Below are 22,635 nucleotides of genomic sequence, written 5' to 3'. Positions count from 1 at the left end.
AGTGTGCGGCTACAGCCGGAGTCCTCCCGATGCTTTGTTCCCCAATCATCAACAACGTGATGGTCACCAGGACCCTCATCGATGGCGGGGCAGGGCTCAATGTCCTGTCCGTGGAAACATTCAACAATCTCCAAGTGCCCTACAGCCAGCTTCAGCCAACCAAGCCCTTCTCCGGAATCACCGACGGTTCCACGGTCCCGATTGGGCGTGTCCGCCTCCCTGTCACCTTCGGGGCACGTGACAACTACCGCACCGAGCTCATCGACTTCGACGTCGCTCACATTCGCCTGCCGTACAATGCCATCCTTGGGTACCCGGCGCTGGCCAAGTTCATGGCCGTAACTCACCACGACTACAACGTCCTCAAGATGCCAGGAAGTGGTGGAGTCATCGCGGTGCCCTGTGAAGAGAAGGACGCGGTGTGTTCCCTGGAACGTGCCTTTCAGGCCGCGTCACTGGAAGATCCGGATCGCGGAAGCAGGAGGCTTCCCGAGACCGCCCCCAAGAAGAAGAAGACATCGTCTGGCCCGGCCCCTCAGGAGGCAGGCCCCTTTGGGCCCGTGCCTGCCCAGGGGGAACCTCCTTCCATCGCATAGGGAAGCGCGCCCAGCGCCCTCCTCAGGCAGGGCTCGGGGGCTCTCCCCTGGAGGGCCACCAACCTGGCTAGGGTCACGAGGGAGGCGCTTGGGCACCACATGGAGGCGTGTTTCGAAGCATGTTTCCCTCAAGAAGGAGTAAGGCAAGGAGAGCCAGACCCTCAAGAGTTCGTCAGCAAGGCCATTCAGGAGCTACAGGAGTCAAGAGTCATGAAAGGCGGCCGCCGCCTACCAGCAGTGGCTCCCCATCCAAGCGAGGATGGTGGGCTGGGCGTCTGCATCGACATACCAGGGCTCAACCGAGTTGCCTCTCTGGAGCGCCTCTGGCCCTCGCGAGTGGGGCGCTGCAGAGGTCCACCCCACAGCTACATTTGCATGCCTTACAGCTTGCTGAATGCGGCTGCCACGTACCAGCGCCTCATGAGGGGCATCATGGAGGCACAAGAGGCTAGGCGTTCCGTGGCCCTGGCGGAGATGGAGATGGTCCGCGAGGAGCCACCGGCGCCTCCGGAGCCTCCCGAGGCCCCTGGGCCTGGGGGCTCGTGAGGATTGGCTCCCGCAGCCCACCGAGTCTGCTACACCAACACCCCTTCGTCCTCAACATCATCAGGTGACATCTTTCAAGTTTTCACTTCCAGCTGGGAGCACCCCCCAGGGCTGCACTATTCCCAGGCCGCGTGGGTCCGTCCCTGCGGCGTGTATCCCTTTTATTTCATGTTGTTAGCTTACCTTGTTGGGGGCGCCCCTCGGGCTGCATGATCCCCAAGTCGCTCGGGCCTGACCCAGTGATTACCGCCTTCCCATCAGATATTTGAATGAATCCACTCCTTTGCGGCTAATGTGTTTGACCTAGCTGCCCGCTCAACTGACGCCAACTGACAGAACTGCTCCCAAACGGCATGACGCTTGCGCATGGGTCTGTCCCTGCAACGCCGACAAACCTGGATGGCTGAGCTCTGGCCGCGGCAGCCCCGCATGGCGCCACCTCGTCAAGCCTTCAGTGCCACATTACCCCTCGGAAGCAACCAATGGCTGACTGTCAATTGTCGTGGCAACCCCTCGTCCTTTCTCTGATGGGTCTACAGGATCTCTTAAAGGAGTTGCATCAGGCAAGGCCCTTGCGGTGTCTCCTTCACTCTCATCCGCGCGAACCGCTTGCACGTTAAAGGGGGGGTGCCTGAGCATCGCGACTCAAGGCTCCTACTGGCTCTCCAGCACTCACCCTCTGGCCTTGTCCATGGCATCGCGACCTGGCATACCAGCGACGGCTGAGACTCGCTCGAGGGCCGGGACCCGAGGACGTAGAGCAGAAAGGGGAGCAAAGGCGAGAGGGGAGGGACACGCAAGGACCTCGCCGAGCAACCTCACGCCTGCCGATGCACGGACCCGGCGACACACCAGAGAGCGACCCCTGATTCTCGAGATAAGTCACTACCCGGAAGCGCCAGCTACCGTGGCACCATCCCTGCACCTAATGCAATCCCGTGTTAGCGACGCCGCTCCCCTTCCTCACCGAACGACGGCTGCTTGAGCGCCAAAGGGGACCTCCTGAGCATCGCGACTCAGGGGCTCTTACCGGACTCCGGGTCGCTCACCTCCTGGCCTTGACCACGGCATCGCGACCTGGCATACCAACGACGGCTGAAGCCGCCTTGGGACTGGGACCTGTCGGCGCAGAGCACCAAGCCCTCGTGAGGTTCGAAAGGGAGAACTGAGCTAAGACGGAATGAGCAACTCGCACAATTCTACGACAAGGGTTATATTAACAAAACAGGATCACAGGCACCTTACAAGCCCCCACGGGACGCGTCTTTGATTCCTCACAGGGAATAGATCCTAAAGGGACACTAACTACGCGCGCCCCTGCAAAAGACGCCATCATCAACAGTGGGCCGTCAAGCACCGGCGCCAACCCCATCCAGATCAGAGTCGGCGGCGGCCTGACGAGCCCACCCTGCTCCAGGAGCGGCGCCGGCTCGGGGGCTCGTAGCTGTCGTCGCTCGTCTCCGGAGTCGCGAAGAGCTCGCCGGAGTCGCTGGAACCTCCGACGCCTCCACTGCCTGAGGAGCCGCCAAGGGAGCGGTCGGTGGGCCCAGCCCTCGCCGCAGCAGGGTCCCGGCCACCTCTCCCGGGGCAGCACTCCAACCAGCGCCCGTTCACATCGAAGACCTTGAAGAACATCACCGAAGCACCGTCGTACTCCAAGTGGATCGCGAAGGCGCCTCTTGTCCTACAAACCCGAGCGATTTTGCTCCAGCCTCGAGTCATGAAGACCTCGCCCGGGGAAACGACCGCGACCTCTGCCTCGGTCGCGAGGGTGTTGCAGCCGGCGTGCTGCAGCCAAAGCTCCAGGGCTCTCCCTGCGGGACGATGGAGGCAAAGAAGGGAGGAAGGCGAATCCAAGACTAAGGAGGCATGGCGACGTGGAGCACGAGCTCTCGGGAGGAGCCCTCGGTGTGGACCCCAGGGGGGACGACCCACACCTTCGTGACCCGTCGACGCCGACGGCGGCGCCGCCCGTGGCGATCAGCATCAGCTCCTTCAGGGCCCTCGATGTGGGCGTACAAGGGAAGTGGGAACCGCGGTGGTGCCCGCTCGCACCAAGGCTTCGACACCACCCGATGGGCCCCCTCGTCCGGGCCACGGAGGACGAGCCGTTTCTTCGGCGGGAGCGGGTCTGGTTCCTCTCGGGGAGCCTTTCCCTTCTCTGCCGTCGAGAACCGGCGGATCGGAGCCATCGCAGCAAGACGGAGCAAGGACCGAGAAGAAGGAGAAGCAAGGGGGGATGAACTGGAAGGGCGCGCGCCGTTCCGTACTTATGGCCGGCGAAGGCCAACCGCCGACCTCCACGATCGCAGGTAATCATGACCCACTTTGCATGCAGGGACTTGTCCAATCCGTGCAGTTGCCGAGGCGCCATGGGGAAGTGGAGACACCCACGTCCAATCAACCGCCACGCGGCGCCCAAGGCCGCAGGCTGTTAGGGCCCGCGGCGCTTCGCTCTTGCCCTTCCGCCTCCCTGCACGGCCAAGTCCGGGCGCGCCTTGAGCCCGGGGGCTACTATCGGCGTTCTGGGAATGGGGGTCTCCAGACTTGCCTGCCTGCGGCCTGCGGCCTGCGGCGTGGCTCAAAGGGGGGCCCAGCACGGCCCATCTTCATCAACACAGACCCAAGACCCTCGCGAGGGGCCAAGCCTCACGGGGCGGACGACACGGAGCTTCCTCAGGCACGGCCTCATCAGGCTGGCTCGCGAGGAGGCGGAGAGATCAAGGCGGGGTACCTCATGAGGTGCCCATGACGCAAGCCATGACGACCAAAGGCGCCAGGCGGGTGCCAGCCCGCGCAGTGTCCTCCTTTCCTCTTTGGTGCAAAGGGAGCAAGCGCAGCCACGGAGTACCGAGGCGTCAGGCAAAGGTTGCCATTTCGGTGCAACAAGACCAAGACCAGGAAGACTGCAAGACGGAGGTCATTGTGGAGCCCAAGACGGCGTCACCACCAGAGCTTTGCGCAGGCAAAGACTACTTTTGTCAGGATAGCTAGTACTAGCTGTCCCCCTTCAAATTAGCCCGCCATTGTTGGCTCCCTTCCCGCTCGATATTTGGGAAGAGGACCAGGGCCTCTATAAATAGGACCAGCCACCCACAGGGCAAAGGGGCGGCGGAAAAAGAGAGAGAGAAAGAGAGAGAGTTTTAGGGGGTCGAGACCTACAACAGAAGGGAGAGAGAGAGGAGGGTGACTGAACTCCTCCCAGCAGTTCATCGCCCTAGCCAAGAACAGACCCTCGCGAGGCTGTTCTTCCTTGTATTGTTCCTCATCATCATCCCAAGAGGCAATCCACCACACCACGCACTGGAGTAGGGTATTACACCACAACGGTGGCCCGAACCAGTATAAACCCTATTTCTCTTGTGTTGTTCTTTCCACAGCTTAGATCTTAGCGAGGCGGAGGGGTGCAGGTAGGTAGGAGGCGAAATCTCCGCGCGCACCCCAGTGTTCGAACCTCAAGGCTCTGCCGGAGCCCGAAATTCGACAAGGGCGACCTTGGCCTGCTTCGTGGTTTTCTCAGTCGGCTCTAGGGTCAACATTTGAGTGCGCTTCGGAATCCTCGCACTCGCCGCCGCCTTGACATGGCCGCCTGTAGGGTCTTGTGTTTGCTTGGAACGTCACTCGGAGCGTGGCGGTGACTCGACCTCCTCGCTGCTGTCAGAGTCTTCGCTGATATCCTCACTGTCATCTGCATAGTCAATATCGGCACTCTCACCTTCACTCTCTGCTCCTCCAAGGTGTTGCCCTCCGTTCGGCATAGAGTACATGTTGGTGAAAACCTACAATACATAGGTTACAAGTATCAGTCGGATTCCAGAATAACTGCATATTAAACAAGACATAAACACTCGACAAAACATGCCTGACCTCTCGTTCTAGGCGTCGAATGGCAAGATCCTCTTGGCTCCGCAGGGGTTGTCCTTGTTGCCAGTGATGCTCCGAAGCCACTGTGCCACCGTCTCCTCGCCGACCTCCTTCGGGTGGGTCCGAACTGTGTCTTGTAGGCCCGAATACATCCACATGGGGTGGTCACGAGCTTGCAAGGGTTGGATGCGTCGACTGGGGAACACCTCCAACAGATCCATGCCTGTCACACCGCCCTGGACCAGCACAACAACCGCGTCGACAAAAATTGCGACCTCACCCTTCTCCTTCATGGATACGGTCAATGAACGAGGGTTGTGGAGTCTCTCCAGAGAGAAAGGGGGAAGGCCAGTCGACTGACCAGGAGTCAGGATATCTTTGCAGTAAAACCAAGTCGACCGCCACCCTCTAACGGATTCAGGAAAGGTCATAGGAGGAAAGGTGCTCCTACCTCTCATCTGGATCCCTAGCCCCCCCCCCCACACACACACACACATCTGGATCACGTGCGTCCTCTCATCAGTCGGATGAGCTTTCTTCACCGACTGAGATCGGAAAGTGAAGATGTCCTTAAACAAACCCCAGTGTGGGTGACACCCCAGGAAGTTTTCGCACATTGAAACGAAGGCAGCAAGACAAGAGATGGTGCTGGGAGGAAAATGGTGGATCTAAGGACCAAAGAAGTTCAGGAAGCCTCAGAAAAACGGATGAGGGGGAAGAGAGAGACCTCGGTCGACATGCGTCATGAGGAGAACACGCTTGCCATCGCATGGCTCGGGCTCGATCTCCCCCTCCAGCAACCTCCAAGACCCCTCGGCAATCAGGCTGTCGGCCACAAGATTCTCCATGTCCTCCACCGTGACGGAAGAGCGGATCCAGTCCCCCTGGATCCATCCAGGCGGTAGACCGAATTGCGATGTCGACCCCTTGGTTGCCTTCTTGCCCTTCGCCATTGCCTTCTCCTCGCGCTCTAGAGCCGCGGTCTTGTCCTTCGCGATAGCTGCGGAGCTCGAGAGGAATGGGAGGAGGGGTGTGGCGCTAGGGAAGATGAGGCGAAGAAACATAGAGGAAAGGGGCGAAGGGAGAGCACAGTACCACACATCAGCAGCAGTGCCTTTTATGGCCAAACTTCCGAGTGACTGACCCATGGGCCCGTGCAATCCTGGCACATCCCGTAACATACGCCAGCTCGATACATGGTGAAAAAGGTGGCGCGAGGATCTAGGAGTCCCTATCTACATGCGCCGCATCCCGTCCTGCGCGCTTCCCCAAATTTCAAATCCCGCGAGATTCGGGAACCGCAGAGCAATCGATCACGCCGGAGATATCCAAATCCAATCTACTCAAAGACATACAACACAATTCACTCGAAAATTCCAGAAGCCAGAACTGATCAAGGCAACTGACGAAGGGTTAAAATACTAGCATGCTTTCAGGCCCCTGAGGAAATGTCTCCTAGACACTAAATCGGGTCGAAATCAACTTCAACCCTTCTTCACTCGGTCCTAAATCCATTCGGGGGCTAATGACGATGACATGTACCTAGGGTAGGGTCCTAGGCCTGACCTAGACACCCTACCCAAGGACACTACACAAGATTCCAAGGCCTATAAGGTTCAACAGAAGATACTGATTGAAATCCCCATGAAGTGCAATCCACTCGACAAAAGATTCCACTCGGATATCCCAATTCCACTCGATCATGATTTCTTCACTCGACCATACGAGAATCCACTCGGAGTACAGAATGCCTAAAGTCACCCTAGGATGGCAACAGTCGGGCATTCACTCCGTCGTCATAAACACCATTTAATATGGGCATTACCAATAACGCTCAGGACTTAACTCTCATTGAACCCCTATGTAACTGAGGGCTGCGAGGGGTCGGCGCACTCTATATAAGCCACCCCTCCCCTCTGGCACAAGGGTTCGCACCCCCTGTAACTATTCTACATTCCAATCGACAGAGCCCCCGCGGCACTGAGACGTAGGGCTGTTACGTCCTCTGAGAGGCGCCTAAACTTGTAAATCTGTGCGTACAAGCTCACCGTAGCTAGGACACTGCCCTCTCCTACGTACCCTCTACTTCTACTATCAGACTCGTTCCCACGACAGTCACAGCTCCGAGTTGAGCAGCATCATCGACTCGCCACCGTCGCGATAGTTGGTTGCAGCATTTCTGTCGACCAGTTCTAGCAATGACGATCATCGGTTTCAGCAACGACGCAACAACTCGGTTTCAGCAATGACGCAACAACGCATCGGCAGCATTCTGCTTTGTCATCAGCCAGGCCACGGTTGCAGCACCTCAGTCTGTTGGTTCCAGTAAAATGGCCGCCTCTTGCTTGGTTCCAACTTTCTCGGACGCGTCATCGCATACCACGTGCGCCGTCGCAACTCTTCTTGTCGCCAGTTGCAACAGGCCGCACCGACGGTTCCCGCCAAAATGGTTGGCCAGTTCTAGCAAAGACGCATCAGCTCATCGGCAGCCTTTCGCTTCATTGTCGGTCAGGCCATGGTTGCAGCACCTCAGATCGCCAGTTGCAACGAATATGGTTGGCTGCTTCCATCATTCTCGGTCACTTCGTCGCACGTCGTGCGCTCCGTCTCAACTCTTCTAGTCGTTGGTTGCACCATGTCGCACCGACGGTTCTAGCTCCCCCTTGTCCGGTTGCAACATGCCTTGCTGCGGCCGCATCTCTCCTCCAGACCGGTCGTCCATCTTATCACGACCCAGTTGGAGTGCACGCCGACCGCAACGGAGGACGATGATGGCGTGTAGGTGGATGGCGCATGGCCAAGCCGTCACCGTGGTGAGGCGGCTATGTGCCTACCGATGCCAAACCCGTTCGATTCGCAACGTCCTCATGTGCCATTGCCGCAACTCGCCATGTAGTGTGCATCGAGGTGCAGCACATGATCGCTATCATCCGTACACCGACAACCTCATCTGCCGGCAAATGGCGGACCTTTAGCACACGGTAATACACGGGATGGTGGTGGCGGCCATCGCCGGTGAGTTGCTAGGTGGGCCAGATCGAGACATCGGAGGAGAGAGGTGAGTTACTTGGTGAGAGAGTAACAAAGGGGGAGGGGGTTAGTGGACGACAGCAACACTGCGCGTGAAAGAGATAAGGAATAGGGGGAAAGCGGTGCATGGCCCCACTGCGCATAATGCCCGTGTGCTACCGGCCAAAAATGTAGCCGCTCAACCAGAAGAAATCGTTTACTTTTTTTCTCGAGAAGAGATGAGGAGACGGAGACTGACACCGTATCGACAACAAAGAAAGGTGAAGATCTTGTTATTAGTATAATTATGCTACAATAGCATAATTCTCCTAACTAAAACTGGGTGGTAACCGAGGCCACCAGCCCCTTTGTAGTCGTCCGAATTGTCGTCTGATCTGAGGCAAGTGGTCATGGATATGAGCTGCGTGATCTAGATATCTCCTCCTTCTCACACGGGATCAACACATGGCCATGCTAGATATCCCACACACTTGAGTGTGTTTTGAGATTCCAATCTGGGTACTCATCGAAGCCAGGATCCTCTTGCGCTGCCTCTAGGGCATAACAACGATCCTTTGCCCCCTTCTCGGTGATAAAGACGACCTCCTCACCTGCCTGCTCCTTGTCAAACGTATGCACCTTCTCTTTTGAGAGTGGCACGCAATCCGCCTACAGGGAACCGACACCAAGAGTGGCACATGGTTTAGGAAGATGCACCGATCCAGAGTCACGCGCCGATGGCCACTTCTCGGTGTCGGATTTCTTGTCCATTGTCGCGGCTGGAGTTGTGATGGTGTGCGACAGCTGGTGGATATTTGGGAGAGGGTGAGGATTATGCGGGTAGGATTTGTGGAGGAGGAGCCTGTCGACTTTAAAGCCAGAGTAGACATGCATCATCATTTTTGTTCTTGTGGTCAGCCTAGCGCGGTACTCAACTCTTCACTGAAGCCTAGTCTCCTAGAAGTTTTTCTTTTGAAATTTATAGTCTCCTTGAACCTAGTTCGGAATTTGGATGCACCTATCCTTGACCGGTTTTCTTTAGCTTCCAAGCGACACGTGAAGCATGAGTCTAGGTGCGCCTAATCTTGATGAAAATATGGGTGAGTACCTAGTGGTGACGATGGAACCCTCTGCTAAACATAGGATATTCACTATGATCGACACATTATCGCATGTGGTTTTCAAAAATCTCATCGAGGCACCATGGGTGGTCTAATTGGCAAGAAGAAAGGCGCTCCATGAAGGTATCTTTCAAATCCCCCTATCGATGCACCTCTTTATGAACAGATATATCACTGAGTTGGACAGTCTCAAATAGGTACAAAGAGTATGGTTTGAACTGCTTTTGCATGTGCAGTTTATCACTCGCCATCCTGGAAAACCCTCAGGCAGGGTACTGAAGATTCACGTGGATGACGTATCTCTAGCAACGGGAACATCGGTGTCACTGCTGATGTTTGTCGAGATCATAATGGATTTCCTTGGCTCTTTCAGTAATGTTGTTTTCAGGGTTCAACGATCCAGCGACCCTGGAGGCACTCTACCAGCATGTCGCGAAGCTCAAACCTTGGTGGAGGACCTCTCTATAAGCATGTTTATTACTATGTGACTTCAAAACAATTGTGGGGACATTAAATATGGAACTGGATGTCGTCATGGCCTCATTATTAAAGAAAGTTTTGCTATGGGATAATATTTTACTAGTTGTGTTTTCTGTTTCAAGGGGTGTGCACCTGAAGCACATAATCTTGTCAAGTTTTCTTTGTCTACTGATCCGGGTCGCCATCTATGGCTAGGAATTTCTCATGACCCAATCTGTATCCCCACGAACATTTCAGTTGATCAATAAAGATTTGCATGTGTCCCTAAAGAAAATAGTCTTTGAAGGCTTTCCCTATTCTTTGCTTTGTTCCCAGATCTTTTCCTTTTTCTTGCTTATTTTTCTTTTTTTTATTTCTCTTTTTACCCTTTTTAATTTAAAATTCATGAACGGTTTTCAAGTTCGCTAATATTTTTTGAATTCATGAATGTATTTTCATTCCTAAATATTTTTGAAATTCACAAAAAAAAATTAATTCTTGAATTGTTCAAGTTTACTAATACTTTTTGAAACCATAAACATTTTTTAATTCATGATTTTTTTGTTTCAGAATGTTTTTCTAATTTGTGTTTTTTCTCTTCTAAATTCATGATTTCTTTCTCCGAATTCTTGACTCTTAAATCTATGAACCTTTATTTATTTAAAAACTTGCGAACAACACAACATCAGAAGAAAATAGAGGGAAAAAGAGTGAACAAAGGAAAAAAGCCGATGAGCGAGGCGGGCGTAGTAGGCGTGCAAACGAGCACTGGGCCACGGCCCACTAGCTGATGCAAGCATTATAGGGCCTATTCGTGCTACATGCGCTTACGTGGGGGGAATTCTCCAAATCACTAGTTAGAGGGTACCCCTTCTAATGTCACTTCCACCTCCTCTTGTGGCAACAAGTGGTGCACTGCGTGTGTGATACTTGTCGCAACCCAAAAATTTTGTGCTTTTTTCTTCATTCTTTTTTGATAACATTTTATCTCTTAGAACACATGTCCAAATCACGAACTATTTTCACTGTTGTGTTTCTCGCGTCGAGATCTTTGAAATTAGATTTCATATTAATATGGTTGGACAACTTTCCTTTTCCACAGAAAACAGGAATATAAAATAAGAAAACATGAAAATATAGAAAACATAAAAAATTGGAAGCCAAAAAAGGAAAAACAAAAATACCAGAAGCACATCTGGGCTTTTCAACCTTTTTGGTAAGCAAACCTGTCCTTTTTCACTTTTTGAGGAAGCAAAGTTGTGCTTCACGCGGAAACACGACTATGCTTTTTCACTTCGCGAGAAGCATAGCTACACTTTTCACTTTTCAAAAAGCACAGTTGTGGAAAGCACAATTGTTGTTTTTACAGGATGTGCATTACGTGAGGAAAGAAAAAATATAAAAAAACATGAAACCTAGAAAAAACAAACAAAATCCTAAAACCAAAAAAGAATAAAGAACTATGAAAAACAATTATGCTCCCGCGAAGATCGTCCATCATGTTTCACATGGCGGTGCTGGGACACACAACATGGCGCACGGGGGCTGCTCTGCCTGTTGGGTCTTCGCTTGATGGGGTACGTGTCAGTTAGTCGTTCCCGGGAATTCTCTATTGAGAAAAGTTCACCATAGGTCACAAAACTTGAGCTGGCTGACACTTAAGTACCACTACTTCAAAATACCCGAAATACAGTCCATCTACTTGCGCAGGGGGTTCACTTTGGTCCGTATATACGATTGGAGCTACGTATTTGCTGACTTGGCCGAGTCAGCCTTTGCGAGCTGTGCTTTGACCGCCACTTGTGCAGCACCTGTCGGGGGGGCGTTAATACTAGATGGCTGGAGGTTTTTTTTGCAAATATGCGCGCACCTGGTCGGACCGCACCCCACCTGGTCATTAAACGGCCCGCACCTGGTCGGACCGCACCGGGTCGCTCTCTCCTCCCTCCCGCAACCTCTCTGCTCCCGCACCGGGTCGCTCTCTCCTCTCTGCTCCCGCACCCTCTCTGCTCATCGTCGCTGCCGAGGTCGGACGTTGTTGGCGTCGACGACGGCTCCATGAGCATGTCATCGGACGCTGAGCCGCCGCCGTCCGCGCCGTTCGGGAGGGGCCTGCGCGACGTGCCTCTTGCTCCTTCGCGTCGCCGTGATGATGCCTCGCCGCCCCTGTACGGTACGTCGCCGTCGCCAGCAGCTCCTTTGCTTGATCTGTGCAATTTAGCTCCCGTAAAGAGTTCTTGGCCGCATCAATTGCGCGTAGGAGCTAGGGTTTGGCCGTTCGTTCTACTCTTTGACGGATTGGGTGTGGGGTGGTAGGGTTTTAACAGTTTGTGAAGATCTTTCTAACAGGCCAAAAATAGGGCTGCTTCATGGGGGGTTTGCAGTAGGAGCTAGGGTTTGGCCATGTTTGCAGAGATCTAGAGTGGTTATGGTTCTTTCTCCCCCCAATTTTTCATCAGTCCAGAGGTCTAGGGTTTAAGCAGTAAAGTTTGCTCTTAGTGTCAGAGTGTTAATTGGACCAAAAATTGTTGTAATTTGCAATTACATTGTGTCAGATTGACCAAAGATGGTTGCTTTTCGACCTGTAAGATCATACATTTGTTAATTGGAGCCATGAATCTCTGTTTTTCTTTCTGAAAAGGTAAAAAAGTCTGAATCTTTGAACTGTAGTCTGAAATGTCTGAATCTCTCTGTAGTCTGAAATGTCTGAACTTTTTCAACTTGATTGTTTTCCAGGTCACTTAAGCAACCACTTCTCTGTTGAGGTCATACATGGTGGCTACTTTCTGTGTGCTGGCAAGCATAGGGGTTATCACAAAGGTCACTCCATTTGGTATGATTACTGTGACATAGATAATTGGACACCTAATGTTGTTGCCAGTCTAGTGGAGGAAATTGGATATGAGTTTGAGGGCAGGATCAGGGCTTATTGGTGTGTTCCTGGATTGACAGTGTATAAGAATGGATTAAGAGAGATCAAGATAGGGGACAACACTATGACAGAAAACATGAAGGATTGTGTTCTAAATGGCAACCACTTCCAACAGATATTTCTTGATCATGATGAGAGCATGAGATCATATATTTCTATTGTTCAAGTCCACTCTGATGATGAGGATCCACCAATTGTCAGGTTCAGTGGCATTAGGCCAAACAAGGAGAATGCCCACCAGCAGCAAGCAGAGCAGACACAGTAGTTGCAAGAGGAGCAGGATCAGCTCACTCTAGTGGAACATGAGCTGGCTCAGCATGATCAAGAGCATGATTCTGATCAAGAGCATGAGCAAGATGAAGCAGAGTCAGAAAGTGGAGCAGAGTCAGAAGAAGATGATTTCATACCAAGTCCACCCCAGCCTGGAACTACTTACCTTTCATCTCAGTTTGGGTTTAGGGCAAGGAAATCCTGTAGGTTTTTGAACATGGATGCAGCAGACACAGTAGTGCAGGATTCAGATGAAGATTATATTCCACAAATTGTTGATTCAGACATTGATCTGCAGGATGATGATGACTTGTTTGACAAACATGTTGATTGTGAGAAGGGCAAAGGACCAGCAGTCCAAGAAGAATTTGATGATCCTACTGAAGATGTGGATATTTTTCTGCCATCCTCTGATGAAGATAAGGTGAAGCTGAATTTCAAAAGTTTTAGAGAGGAAGACCTGACTAAACCACAGTTTCAAGTTGGCCATACCTTTGGATCTGTTGAGTTCCTTAGGAAAGCTATCAAAGAGTACACTGTCAGGAGAGAGTTGACATTAGGTGCCCTAGAAATGATAGGAAAAGACTGAATGCCATTTGTGAAGATGGGTGCCCTTGGACCTTGTCTGTATCATTTGATGGGAGAATCAACTGCTTCATGATCAAGAAATACAACCCAAAGCATACATGCATAAAGAAATGGTGTGTTAAGTCATTCACTGCTCCTTTTATGGCTGGAAAATATCTTGATTCTTTCAGAGCAGATGAAAACATGAACATGAAATTTTTTGCAAGGGTGGTTCAGAAAGATTGGAACATGACAGCAACAAGAAGCAAGCTTAGAAGGGCTAAGAGGTTAGTGAAGAAAGTTATTGAAGGAGATGAGTTGGAGCAGTACAACAGCATGTGGGATTATGCACAAGAATTCAGAAGATCAAACCCAGGGAGTTCTTTCTATGTAGGTGTCAGTAATGGCATATTTGCAAGTTGTTATTTCTCTCTGGATGCCTGCAAAAGTGGTTTCATGCAAGCTTGTAGGCCTGTCATTTGTTTGGATGGATGCCACCTGAAGACAAAGTATGGAGGTGTTATGTTGTGTGCTGTTGGCATGGATCCTAATGACTGCATTTACCCTCTAGCTTTTGCAGTTGTTGCGGTAGAGAACACTGACACATGGAAATGGTTTCTGTCAAATCTGAAGAGTGACTTGGGAATTGTAAACACAGACCCGTGGACTATAATGTCAGACAAGCAAAAGGGCCTGATCAAGGAAGTGAGGCAGCACTTTCCTGATGCAAAGCACAGACACTGTGTTAGGCATATATGGCAGAATTTTCAGCAAACACACAAAGGAGATGTTCTTAAAAACCAGCTATGGAAGTGTGCAAGGAGCACAACACCAGAACTGTGGGCTGCAAGCATGGAGGAAATGAAGGTCGTAAGCCTAGAAGCATACAAGTGGCTTGAGCAGCTACCACCCAACACTTGGGTTAGGGGCTTCCAAAGAGAATTGGTCAAGTGTGACATCCTTCTGAACAACAACTGTGAGGTTTTCAACAAATATATTCTTGAGGCTAGGGAGATGCATCTCAGATCAATGATTGACAAGATCAAAACACAGCTCATGGTCAGATTCTACAACAAAAGAAAAGAGGCAGAGACCTGGCCTGGCTCAATATGCCCAAAAATCAGGAAAAGAATTGAGAAGAATATAGAGCTGTCAGCTACATGCATGGTTTCAGGGGCTGGTGATGGCATCTTTCAGCTTGACAACAGGAACAGGACATACATTGTTGACCTGAAGGAAGAAAGTTGTACATGCAAAAGGTGGGATCTTAGTGGAGTTCCATGTCACCATGCAATTGCATGCTGCAGACATGAGAGGATTGATCCTGAGAGTTTGGTGCACTCCTGCTACAGTATAGAAGCATTCAAGCTAGCATACAAACCCATTATCAAGCCTTGCAGAGATAGGAGTGAGTGGCAGAAGATAAATGGTTGTGCAATCAAGCCACCTGTCTTTGAAAAAAAGTAGGGAGGCCTTCAAACAAAAGTAGGAGAAAGCAGCCTTATGAGACTGAAAAGAAAGATGGAACCAAGGTGATGAGCAGACATGGAATCACAATAACATGTTCATACTGCCATGAAACAGGCCACAACATCAAAGGATGTAATCTCAAAAAGGCTGGCATTTTGCCAAATCTAGCAGAGAGAACAACAAGAAGGGGTCCAAGGGCCATTCCTGATGATGTGTCAGATGATGAAATTGTTTTGGCACAACAAGATGATGGCCAAGGTACACAGGAGGAGGTTCAGGTCACACAAGAGGATGGTCAACTTACACAGGAGGAGGTCCATGTTGATGGCCAAGTTACACATGAGGAGGCCCATGTTGATGGCCATGATACACATGAGGAGGTCATTGTCACACAAGATGATGAGGTCATTGTCACACAAGATGATGGAGCAGATGCACCAGTTATTTTTCAGGCAAATTCTCCACTTTTGTCCCTTAATTTTGACCTCTTTTGTCCAGTCATTTTTGTTGTACTGATGTTTTCATGTGATGTTTGTTTTGTACAAGTGCAGGACTTTGGATTTACAATGCTTCATAGGATGCAACAATCTAGACCTGTTCCTAGAGAAGAACCTGAAATCATTTTGCCAGATTCCTCATTCATCTCAAATGCAGCCAGTTCTCACATTGCAGCACAGACAACAACAGCTACAAATGAAGGCAACCTGACCATGAAGTTGCTGAAGATGAAGAGAGACAAAGAAAGACAGATGGCAGCCAGGAGAGATGCAGCACTTGAGGCCATGAATGAGATGGCAGAGAAGAAAGCAGAGGAGGCAGAAGCAAAAAGGCAAGAAATTGCAAGGAGGAAAGCAGAGTCTTCACAAAGAAGAAGAAGAGCAGCACAAGAGAAGAAAGCTTTGGAATCTGCAGCAAGGAAGGAAGCTGTAGCAGCAAGAAAAGCTGCATTGTAAGAAGAGAAGGAGGCTAGAGCCTTTGAAGCAATGGCAGCTAAAGTAGAGGCAGCACTGAAGAGAAAAGAAGATCAAGAAGCAAAGAGAGCTATGGCAGCACTGAAGAGAAAAGAAGATCAAGAAGCAAAGAAGATACAGCAAGAAGAGGCCAAGAGATTAAGAGCTGAGCAGAGGAAGCAGGCAGGACCAAGTGGACATGTGCCCAAGAAGCCGAAGAGAGTGAACATGTTTGATGAGTTTAGATGATTCAGTGCTTTTGCACTTGTAATTTTTTGGCAAAAAACTTAAATGAGACTCTTTGAAACTGTTGGAGTTGGGATGATTCAGTGCTTTTGCACTTGTAATATTTTGGCAAAAACTACAATGAGACTCTTTGAACTGTTGGAAGTGTGAAGATTCAATGGCTTCATACTGCCATTCAAAATGAAAACTGTTGGAGTTCAAAATGAAAAGAAATCCCAAATGAAAACTGTTGGAGTTCAGTGGCTTTATTATTCAGTTGGAGTTCATTGATTTATTCACTATTGGAGTATAGATAATTAACTGCATAAAATTTAAAAATTAATACAAAAAAGGTTGGCCTGGGTGTCGAACCCAGGACCTGTGGTGTGATAAACAGGGTGCAATGTCAGTGTGATAGGAATGGTGCTTTGCTCAAGAGTTACTTGACAACCTACTTATTATATTTCCACTCCCGTCCAACCTATTTAACTGAATTTTTACAGTTCACTGAATTCAAAGTTATCTGAATTTTTACAGTTGACCGAATGTAGTTTGCAAAGATATCTGAATTTAGTTTGAAAAGCTAACAGATTTTTTACAGTTGTCTGAATTTAGTTTGAAAAGCTAACTGGTTTGATTATAGTTAACTGAATCTTAACAGTTGTCTGTATTTAGTTAAGACATAATTCAGTTAAGACAAAATTCAGTTAAGACAAAGATTCAGACAAAAATTCAGTTAAGATTCAAAACCTTAGCAGCTACTTCTTTTGGAATTATTGCCTTACATAACAACAAGAGAATTTTGGATTGTTGCCTTATATAGCAACAAGACTGCATCAACACCATTACATACCAACAAAACACTTTTGGATTACTGCCACTTTTGCATCAACACAGTTCAGCACATATATAGCATCACATCCAGTCTAACACTTATATAGCATCAACAACCAGTTCAACAGAGTTCAACGGACAGAAATTACAAATAACTTATGTGCTTAATATACAAGCACACCTAACAAACTAATATTTTATAACTTATATGCTGAAAATATGTATATTTCAGCATACCTAACTACTGCAACTGCATCTTCTTCATGCCTTCTATTGCAACTGCATCATCTTCAGTTCTTCAACTTCTGGAGGCGCTCCGAGCGGCGAACCTCCATGTCAGCTGCCACCTTCCTCTTCTTCTTCCTCTCTGGCTGTGCTGCGACGTCCTGTGCTTGCAGGGCCAAGACCACCTCCACCTCCTGCTTGACGATGTCAGGAACATTGGGAAGAAACTCGATGTCAATGGGGCGGTGCTTGTCACCCTCCCTGGCGACCGGCGCCACCATGTGGACCTCCGGCTCGGGGACGATGGGCGCTGCCACATTGACCTCTGGCTCGTCGTCAGAGAGCACAATCACCTCCGGCTCCTCCCAGCCAGTCGACCAGGACGAGTCGGCGGTGTAGCCAGAGTCGTCGTCGGAGCCGGAGTCGTACTCTGAGTCGGATGAGATGTACTCGGAGACATCGTCGCGCCCGAGGTAGTCGGGCTGGTAGTGGTCCCAGTAGGCAGTGTTGACAGGTGCGGGGACGGCTAGGTCAACGTTGTGGCGGACGCGCACCGGATCTGGCTGCCGCGGTGCAGTGGCGGACCGGTACATCCACCACCGGGCTCGTTGCCCCGGGTCGTCGGAGCGCGTCTCCTGCATCGCGAAGCGGAGGATGAGTGCATAGTGGATACCGTCGTGGTCGGGGCAGGCGCGGTCCAGCTCGTCGTCGGTCATGACCTTCAAGAGGCCACGCGCAGGTGAAGCAGCGTCGAACAGCTGGGGAACCACTTCCCGATCTCCGTCAGGTCCACGCGCATGGCCTTGTCGTCGCCTGCGAGGTCATCGATGACCCTCTTCCAGGCAGGGCAGTTCTCCATGTCCGCGGCGGTGGTGTGGTGGTCAGCGGCGAGGGTTTTCTTGCGTGGGGGTTTGGTGCGGGGTAACCGAGGCGACGTGATGGACTGAGTGGAGAGTGGTGAGTGGAGCGGTGGGTGGGTGGGCTTAAAGAGCAGACAAGGAAACGGAAGAGGCGTGAGCCATTGGGCCACTAGCAACTGCTAAATAGCTACGATAGTACCTGCCCTTGATCAAAGCACTACTACTTACCACACTGGCATTGCCACCAATGTTCAATACCACAGGTCCTAGGTTCGAGACCTAGGCAAAACTCTTTTTGTGTAATTTTTTTTCTTTAAGAAAAATTTGGTACATGCAAACAAATTCAGTCATATAAAATAGCTATTGCAGACATATAAATTCAGACAAATTCAGTCATATAAAACAGCAACTGCAGGCATATAAATTCAGGCAAATTCAGTCATATAAGACAGAGACAGTTAACTTCATTTTCTTATCTGAACCAACTTCAGTTTCTTATCTTAACCCACTTCAACTTCAATATCTTATCTTAACACAATTTAGTGACACAAATCCAGGAGGAAAGATACAAAGTGGTTTTTTTACAATGACACAAATTCAATCAAATTCATTCAGCATGCCCTTTAGCTTCCTTATCTTCTCCTAGGCAAAACTCTTTTTGTGTAATTTTTTCTTTAAGAAAAATTTGGTACATGCATACAAATTCAGTCATATAAAACAGCTACTGCAGACATATAAATTCAGACAAATTCAGTCATATAAAACAGCAACTGCAGGCATATAAATTCAGGCAAATTCAGTCATATAAGACAGAGACAGTTAACTTCATTTTCTTATCTGAACCAACTTCAGTTTCATATCTTAACCCACTTCAACTTCAATATCTTATATTAACACAATTTAGTTGACACAAATCCAGGAGGAAAGATACAAAGTGGTTTTTTTACAATGACACAGATTCAATCAAATTCATTCAGCATGCCCTTCAGCTTCCTTATCTTCTCCTTGGTGGCCTCTGTCTGTTTGAATAGGTCACCAATCATGTACTCAAGCTTCCTTTTCTCATGCTTCAAGTCATCCCTCTCTTGCACTGCTTGGTCCCTCTCTTTCTCTGCTTTAACCCTGAATACCTGATGAATGTTGGTTACTGACTTGTCTGCAATCTTCTTCTTCTCAAGTTCTTCCTTTAGATCAGTCAGAGTAAGTTGTGTGCTGCCTAGTTGGCTCATTGCCTGCTCCTTCTCAGCCACCATCTTAGCAAAATCAAGCTTGAAATGCCTCAACTCATTCTCCATCTTCTTCTTCTCTTCAAGAACCTTCAAATATTCTTCAGCACTCACAACATTCTGTCTGAGCCTCTGTTTTTTCTCCTCTTCATACATGGTCCATATAGTAGCTAGGCTCATCTTCAAAGCATCAGGCCACTCAGGGTCAACCCACTCAACATATCTGCATTTGGGTACTTCCTAACAATTTAGAACATGCAAAAAAGAGATTCAGTTAACTGCCAGTATTCAGTACTATGCCTGATGATGGAACTTAAGACATACTGCAAAGAGAAAAATGTTTAACAGTGGCAAATGCAAAAAAATTACTAACCTTTTGCGCACAAGCTAGAAACCTTCTGCCAGTATCAACAGATTCAAATGCCACATTCTTCTCACACAAAGATCCATGCCCACATCTAAATCTAGGCAGATCTGTAGCCAAGCCACTCCATTCCTCATAGGATATTGTGGCAGGTGGCTAAACAAAAGAGAGACATTTGAAATCAATTGAGAGAGAAACCCTAGCTGAGAAACCCTAGACTGGATTTTTGTGAGATTGAGGAGCACACTAACCTTGCGGGTCACTGAGTCATCTTCAGAAGAAGTGGGAAGATCATCCCAGGACACCATGGTTGCTGATAGCTGAAGATGAGAAGGGGATTTGTTGGTGCTATTGGACAGAGGAGAGAAGGGATCTGGTGGTGCACGAAATTGAAGATGAATGGTGAGGAAGAAGGGGATCTGGTGGTGGTGGTGGTGGTCAACTGGTGGACCAAAGCTACATGTAGAGTGCAAGTTGCTGGATGGGTGTTTGCAGCAGGTGCAAGTACATGCTTGCTTTTGAGTTCAGTTGTGCTAAGATTCACTTACTTCATTTAGTACAGCAATTAGTTTGAAAAGTTTGCAAAGTTAGTTCAGTACAGCAATTAATTTGAAAGCAATGAGGTTAAGTACAATGAGGTTAACTTTGCAAACTAAATTCAGTTAACTATAAAAATTCAGTGAACTGCAAACATTCTGTCAGAATTAGTTTAACTACACTTCTGACATGAAATACATCTGTCAGTTTTTTCAAAGCAATTAGGTCTAGCATTTCAAAGCAAGTAGGTCAAGCAAGCTTCACATTACTGACATATTATCCATTACAACAACCATTAGAACTAAGCATTACTGAGCAAACAAAAGCAACCATTTCAGTATGCTCAGTTTACACACCTGCACCTACTAAACTAACAACACTTCACTTCTTCATAATTAAGGTGAAACACATCACACAAAGCACTATAACAAAACCAATCATCAGCTTCAGCAGCATCAAAATCTCTCTGCCTAACCCTAAAAGCATAGCAATTTGCTGCTTGGTAGCATACTTATTCTCACTAGAGCTGCCATAATTATCTCTTCCAGCCCTGCCTCTCCCAGCCATGACCCTTCCAGCTGTGCCTCTGCCTGCCATTGATTCAGTCATCTGCCTCTCAAGCTCTTCCCTCTTGTCCTCAACAGCACCAATTGCATCTACAGCAGCATCACCAACCAGACGCCTTGTTTCAACCAGATGATGCACATACTCAAGCTCCCAGTGCCAGAAATCAAAAGTGACCTAATTAATCAGTGGCAAAATTAGTTAACCAACTCCAGAAAATTACAGATTTAATGATTCAACTACTGCATTGCTCTAAACTACTGCATTAGTTAACCAGCTGCTCTGCTTCATTACTAAAGTGAGCTGACACGGCATGAATCTACTGAACTGGCACTTACATGGTGGTTCACGCACTTGTAGAAGATCCATCCATCGTGCTCATCGGCGCTAGACCGGTAGAACCTCACCTGCTCGCCGCAATCCGGGCACCCGATCAGTGGTACAACAACGGAGCGGCCACGCAGCGCTGAGCGCATGGAGCTGGAAGACGACATGAAGGAGGAGACAGAAGAGGCAGAGGAGGGCGTCGGCAATGGCTGTGGCGGTGGAAGGCGACGGTGGCGGCGCGGACGGGAGTTCGCTAGGGTTCGGAGGAGAGGAAGCGGAGAGCGAGAGGATAAGGGTTGCGGGAGGGAGGAGACAGGAGCGACCCGGTGCGGTTCGACCAGGTGGGGTGCGGTCCGACCAGGTGCACGCATATTTGCAAAAAAAAAACTCCAGCTATCTAGTATTAACGCCCCCCCCCCTCCCGACAGGTGCTGCACAAGTGGTGGTCAAAGCACAGCTGGCAACGGCTGACTCGGCCAAGTCAGCAAATACGTAGCTCCAATCGTATATACGGACCAAAGTGTTGGGGAACGTTGCAGAAAACAAAAAAAATTCCTACATTTCACCAAGATCTATCTATGGAGTCAACTAGCAACGAGAGGAGAGTGCATCTACATACCCTTGTAGATCGCGAGCGGAAGCGTTCAAGAGAACGGGGATGATGGAGTCGTACTCGCCGTGATCCAAATCACCGATGACCAAGTGCCGAACGGATGGCACCTCCGCGTTCAACACACGTACGGAGCGGATGACGTCTCCTCCTTCTTGATCCAGCAAGGGGGAAGGAGAGGTTGATGAAGATCCAGCAGCACGACGGCGTGGTGGTGGATGCAGCAGTGATCGCAGCAGGGCTTCGCCGAGCTTCTGCGAGAGGGAGAGGTGTAGCAGGGGAGAGGGAGGCGCCAAGACTTGAGGTATAGCTGCCCTCCCTCCCCCTCCCCTTTATATAGGCCCCCTAGGGGGGTGCGCTAGCCCTAGGAGATGGGATCTCCTAGGGGGGCGGCGGCCAAGGGGGTGGAGTACCCCCCAAGGCAAGTGGAGGCGCCCCCTTCCCTAGGGTTCCCAACCCTAGGCGCATGGGGGGGCCAAGGGGGGGCGCACCAGCCCACTATGGGCTGGTTCCCCTCACCACTTCAGCCCATGGGGCCCTCCGGGATGGGTGGCCCCACCTAGTGGACCCCCGGGACCCATCCGGTGGTCCCGGTACAATACCGGCGAACCCGAAACTTTCCCGATGGCCAAAACTACACTTCCTATATATAATTCTTCACCTCCGGATAATTCCGGAACTCCTCGTGACGTCCAGGATCTTATCCGGGACTCCGAACAACTTTCGGATTTGTGCATACTCATATCTATACAACCCTAGTGTCACCGAACCTTAAGTGTGTAGACCCTACGGGTTCGGGAGACAAGCAGACATGACCGAGACGACTCTCTGGTCAATAACCAACAGCGGGATCTGGATACCCATGTTGGCTCCCACATGCTCCTCGATGATCTCATCGGATGAACCACGATGTCGAGGACCTAATCAATCCCGTACTCAATTCCCTTTGTCAATTGGTACGTTACTTGCCCGAGACTCGATCGTCGGTATCCCAATACCTAGTTCAGTATTGTTACCGGCAAGTCACTTTACTCGTACTGTAATGCATGATCCCGTGATCAACCACTTGATCACATTGA

General features: G+C 49.8%; 1 protein-coding gene and 1 pseudogene across 1 annotated transcript; one reads left to right on the top strand and one right to left on the bottom strand.

Annotated features, from left to right (window-relative positions):
• The first annotated feature begins 13,014 nt into the window (after positions 1 to 13,014).
• LOC147976231 (uncharacterized) lies at positions 13,015 to 15,787 on the top strand (annotated as a pseudogene).
• A 3,100-nt stretch (positions 15,788 to 18,887) lies between these two features.
• On the bottom strand, positions 18,888 to 19,826 carry LOC147976230 (uncharacterized). The gene is made up of 3 exons (XM_087520785.1): positions 19,770 to 19,826; positions 19,528 to 19,674; positions 18,888 to 19,394 (listed from the first exon to the last, which is right to left on the bottom strand). Exons 1-3 carry the CDS (start codon positions 19,824 to 19,826, stop codon positions 18,888 to 18,890), a joined length of 711 nt encoding a protein of 236 aa, XP_087376911.1.
• Positions 19,827 to 22,635: the final 2,809 nt, after the last annotated feature.

The sequence above is a fragment of the Triticum urartu genome, chromosome 4A (genome assembly GCF_056163025.1).
Source record: "Triticum urartu cultivar PI428250 chromosome 4A, HENAU_Tu73, whole genome shotgun sequence".
Taxonomy (NCBI): Eukaryota; Viridiplantae; Streptophyta; class Magnoliopsida; order Poales; family Poaceae; genus Triticum; species Triticum urartu.
Note: the sequence above shows the minus strand (reverse complement) of the source record. Positions and strands in the feature narration are given on the sequence as shown.